The sequence below is a fragment of the Penaeus chinensis genome, chromosome 9, assembly GCF_019202785.1.
Source record: "Penaeus chinensis breed Huanghai No. 1 chromosome 9, ASM1920278v2, whole genome shotgun sequence".
NCBI lineage: Eukaryota > Metazoa > Arthropoda > Malacostraca > Decapoda > Penaeidae > Penaeus > Penaeus chinensis.
The window spans coordinates 11,304,663-11,309,750 of NC_061827.1; the positions used below are offsets into that span (position 1 = coordinate 11,304,663).

Sequence of the window (5,088 nt, forward strand, 5' to 3'; positions counted from 1 at the left end):
TTTTTAGCATTGTTCCCTTCATCACTATTATTATTTTTATCATTGCCATTGTTATGATTGTCATCTTTTTATCATTATCATTATCATCATTGTAATCATTATCATCATCATCATCATCATTACTAGCATGCTATTATCATCATCATCATTATCATCATCATCATCATTACTAGCATGCTATTATTATCATTAGCAGCAACAACAGCAGCAGCAGTAGCAACACTAGTAGTAGTTGTACTTGTATTGGTACTAGTAGCAGCAGCATCAGTAGTAATAGTAGTAGTGGTACTACTAGTAATAGTAGCAGCAGCAGTAGTACTGATGGTAGCAGCCGTCTTAGAATCATCATAATTATCAGTATTACTGTCATTATTAGCATTATCATTACCGGCTATCTGCTAGATCTACCCAGCTTTCTGTAACAGTTCTTGTATGACCTCCAGGTTGGTATGACCTTCACGTCTCCAATATTCCACAGTCTTATGATTTATCTCCTCAAGTCTTGATATGCGTCCCCCCCCCCCCCCCCCTTCCATCCTTGTATCAAAGGAACATGATATATATCTGCTAGTAAGTTTTCAAAGGCTGTGTCAGGTCGGTTGTCCTCCAGTTAGTCAGGCAGGAAAACATTTTGTGTTTGATGGCATTAGGCCTATCGCCTCTTTTAGCTTCCGGCATAACCTCCATGTCTTCAGTGTTTGTACAGCTCCTCACCCAGTGTCTGGCGTTTAAATCTCTCTCTCTCTCTCTCTCTCTCTCTCTCTCTCTCTCTCTCTCTCTCTCTCTCTCTCTCTCTCTCTCTCTCTCTCGCTCTCTCTCTCTCTCTCTCTCTCTCCCTCTCCCTCTCCCCCTCTCTATCTCTCTCTCTCCCCCCCCCCCCCCTCTCTCTCTCTCTCTCTCTCTCTCTCTCTCTCTCTCTCTCTCTCTCTCTCTCTCTCTCTCTCTCTCTCTCTCTCTCTCTCTCTCGCTCTCTCGCTCTCTCCCTCCCCCCCTCTCTCCCCCCCCTTTCTCTCTCTCTCTCTCTCTTTCGTTTTCTTTTTCTTTTCCGTATAATCGAACATTAATTTGATACATTCTCCCTGTGTATAGTGTCTACAAAATATTATCAGCATATCATTTATATTGTTGATGTTCTGTATTCTATAATTATTACTGTATTGTACATGCCCTGTCACGTGCACCATTTCCTTATACGGAGTCATGCTCATCATCAATCATTATTATAATTATATTTCTTATTCTCATTTTTATTATCATTGTCAGTTATTAGTATTACTATTTTTACTATTAGTATTAATGCCGTTATTATTATTATTATTATTATCATTAATATTATTATTATTATTGTTATTATTAATGTTATTGTTATTATTGTTATTATTATCATAATTATTATTATCATCATCAGCATCATCATCATCATCATTATTATTTTAGTCATCATTAGCATTGTCATAATTATAAATATTATTATTATTATTATTACCATTATCATTATTATTATTATTATTATTATTTTTATTATTATTATCATTATTATTATTATTATTATTATTTGCATTAGCATTATCATTATCATTTCATCATTGTAATACAATCACCCTCATCACCATTATCAGAGCCATTATCATTATTATCATCAAATTATTATCTCTATCAATATCATGTTGTTATCAGTATCGTTGTTATTATTATCATTATTACCAGTATTATCGTTAACACCATCATCACCATAATCATCATCACTATCAATGAATAGGCATGATGTAAGTTATAGATAAATAAATGTACTGATAGGTGCACGGACTTGTACTTGCTGTACATACTGTACACATAACCACAAACATCCTCTCTCCACACACACACACACACACACACACACACACACACACACACACACACACACACACACACACACACACACACACACACTCGTCTCTTCATTGTTATAGCATGTCTAAACATATATGAGAATGCCAAATGAAGTAAATGCTGATGATTATTGCAATTGTCAGGTTTTTCAATTTATCTTCTCAAAATATGAGTACCTTAAATAATGAACTGATTGGATAGTATACACTGTTGGCGTTGTTAGCCTTTTATTCATGCAGTATGCATTGGCAGATCGTAATAACGATAATGATAATAAAAAAGAAGTTTTCTTGTAACTCATGTAGGTAGTTTGTCCTAACACCAAGACTTCTAAATCGCTGGCTCACCTCACCGTACACATTTTCCTGTATGCGTGTGTGGGTGAGTGTACATGGAGGTGTGGGTGTACTTGGTGAATATGTGTACGATAGGTACAATTGCATAATTGCAAATAATATATAAATTAATATGACTAACGATATTTTCTCTCTTTTTCATTAGTCTTATGTGAATGGTATGGAAACAATATGATCTAAAAAGAATTTTATTTCCATGAGACATTTTCACCTGCGAGAGTGAGAGAGAGAAAAAGAGAGAAAGAGAGAGAGAGAGAGAGAGAGAGAGAGAGAGAGAGAGAGAGAGAGAGAGAGAGAGAGAGAGAGAGAGAGAAAGAGAGAGAGAGAGAGAGAGAAAGAGAGAGAGAGAGAGAGAGAGAGAGAGAGAGAGAGAGAGAGAGAGAGAGAGAGAGAGACAGAGACAGAGGGGAGACAGCTAGACAGATATATATATATATATATATATATATATATATATATATATATATATATATATATATACATATATATATATATATATATATAGAGAGAGAGAGAGAGAGAGAGAGAGAGAGAGAAAGAAGGAGAGAGAGAGAGAGAGAGAGAGAGAGAGAGAGAGAGAGAGAGAAAGAAAGAGAGAAGAAAGAAACCCGGAGATAAATTCTTACCATCTCTCTCCCATACGCAAAGATACTAACAAAGAGAGAGAGCCCATCACAATCTGCTCTCCTCACTCTCCTTATTAATGTACCCAGTCTCTGCAGGCTTTTCCTTGCGTTTACCCCTTCTCTCGTCCAGCGCCTGCAACGTGTCTGGCATCGACCTGTTCCTCGTCTCCGGCAGCAGAGGGAGGGTGAAGCTTCCTACTATCGCAGCGCAGCCGAAAGTCACGGATGCCACCCACCACCTAATGAGGACCTGTGTAGGGAATCAGGTAGAGGGATTAAGGGCAGGTGGTATGGATTTATTTAGTTTTAAGGGATGTATAGCATTTATGTTTGCTATAAACACTGCTGTATGTTTAGTTGTTTATATATCTATGTGTCTGCACAAACGAAAATACAAGTAGCCACCTACCAGTCTGTACGTGATGAAAGGGGCGCAAACGAATCCGAGGGAACCCATGAGGTTAACAAATGCAAAACCTCGATTTCGAATCTCTGTCGGAAACAGCTCCGGCCCGTAGACGTAGTTCATCTGTTGGCGATATGTGTCATATGACAATGCTACAAGTAGAAGAAAACACTTCGTATACATGTGTACGTAATGATGTGTACGTAATGATACCAAGTGTGCATATTGATATGATTTAAAATGTAGCGATATTAAAGACATATAGAGTTCACCAACATATACCTTTCTGACTGTGAACCACAAAACAAAACTTTTAGTATGATAATAATTATAGTGACACGGTTTCTCCTGTGCATTCCTCAAGACATTCAATTCACCTGGAACGAGCCCGCCACTAAAAGGAAACCGCCCATGACTAGCACCCATTTGAGCCAGAAGTAATCTGAAAAAAAGGAATACGTAATAAATAGATGGTATACCCCATTGTTCTTGTACAAGCAATATCAATCTTATGAAGTCGATTTTATTATCCACAATTTCATTAACACATTCAACACTTTTAACAGAATTTCATTTAATCCAACAACAAAAGAGAGAGAGAGAGAGAGAGAGAGAGAGAGAGAGAGAGAGAGAGAGAGAGAGAGAGAGAGAGAGAGAGAGAGCATCCCCTCACCACCCCAACACCCACGCCTACCTTCCGGGACGAGGAGCTCTAGCAGGAAGAGCAGGCCACCCGCGAACATCCCGCCGCCCACGATGACGCGTCTCCCAAGGCGTGTGCTGAGGGGCGTCATAAGCAGGATGGCCGAGGTGTCCATCGAGCCGCTCAGACACACGTACAGGAAGGGGTTCGAGCTGAAAAGGAAGATGAGGTTATTTGAGGTCGTTTGGATAAGTAATTCGGTGTGTAAATACGAAGTTGTTTAAGTGTGACATCAATGGATGGTTCGAGCTGGTTAAGTATGACGTCAATAGTGGATTCCAGGTGTAAATATGGAGTCGTTTAAGTGTGACGCTAATGGAGAGTTCGAAATATTTGAGGATGGTGTTAGTGGAGTGTTCGAGGTGTAAATTACGAAGCCGTTAGAGCATGACTTCACTGGAGGGTTCCAGCTGTTTGAATATGACGTCACTGGAAGATTTACGTAGCAAACACGAGGTCTTTAGAGTATGACGTTGTTGCAGGGGTTCGAGACTATACGATCGAGATGTGAATAAGTGGTCGCTGTAATATGACAGCACTGTAGGGTTCGAACAGGACATACGAGTAAATTCGAAGTTGCTGGAATATTATGCCAAGACTGAGCTCTGCCTTAAGTAGAATTTTGTGGATGTCGCTGAAAGATTTGATCTGAAAATATGAGATCGTTAAGAGTATGATCGCCCTGAAGGGTTTAAGTATGTTAATGCGGTGTCGTTTGTGGTCCTTACAGGTCACTGGATTTCGGTCCCTTTCGTGAACGTTTTATTACAGTTATACTGTGTCGTAAAGGTTGACTTTGTATTGCCAGTAGAATTTAGCTTAAATATATCATTCTGAATAATGTATATTACGGTATCCATCTTATTATCATAGTGGCGCTCCAGTTGGGTCGTTGTATGGGGATATCTTTATTGGCCACATATTCTCAGAGACTTTGATCTCAAACAGTCTTCTCTACTGATATATTAATTTTACTTATTTTTATTTAGTTATTTATTGAACGCCAAAAGTGTAATAAGTCATTTTTACTGGGACAGTATAACAGCACTTGTATTATTCGAAAAAAATCGCGTCCTCGCCAAACCATTGAAATCACATTTAAGGATTTAATAAAAACTTGTATAA

General features: G+C 38.5%; 1 protein-coding gene across 5 annotated transcripts in view; it reads right to left on the reverse strand.

The window, feature by feature from the left end:
- Positions 1-2,760: 2,760 nt before the first annotated feature.
- The window catches only part of LOC125029029 (solute carrier family 22 member 20-like), a 10,286-nt gene continuing 7,958 nt past the window's right edge, over positions 2,761-5,088 (reverse strand). For all 5 annotated transcript variants that reach the window (XM_047618752.1, XM_047618755.1, XM_047618756.1 and 2 more), the window contains exons 10-13: positions 3,955-4,115; positions 3,638-3,702; positions 3,264-3,383; positions 2,761-3,104 (exon numbers count right to left, since the gene is read on the reverse strand). In XM_047618752.1, coding sequence (XP_047474708.1) covers positions 2,901-3,104; positions 3,264-3,383; positions 3,638-3,702; positions 3,955-4,115 — 550 coding nt within the window. In that variant the 3' untranslated portion in view covers positions 2,761-2,900. The remainder of the gene's footprint in view (positions 3,105-3,263; positions 3,384-3,637; positions 3,703-3,954; positions 4,116-5,088) is intronic.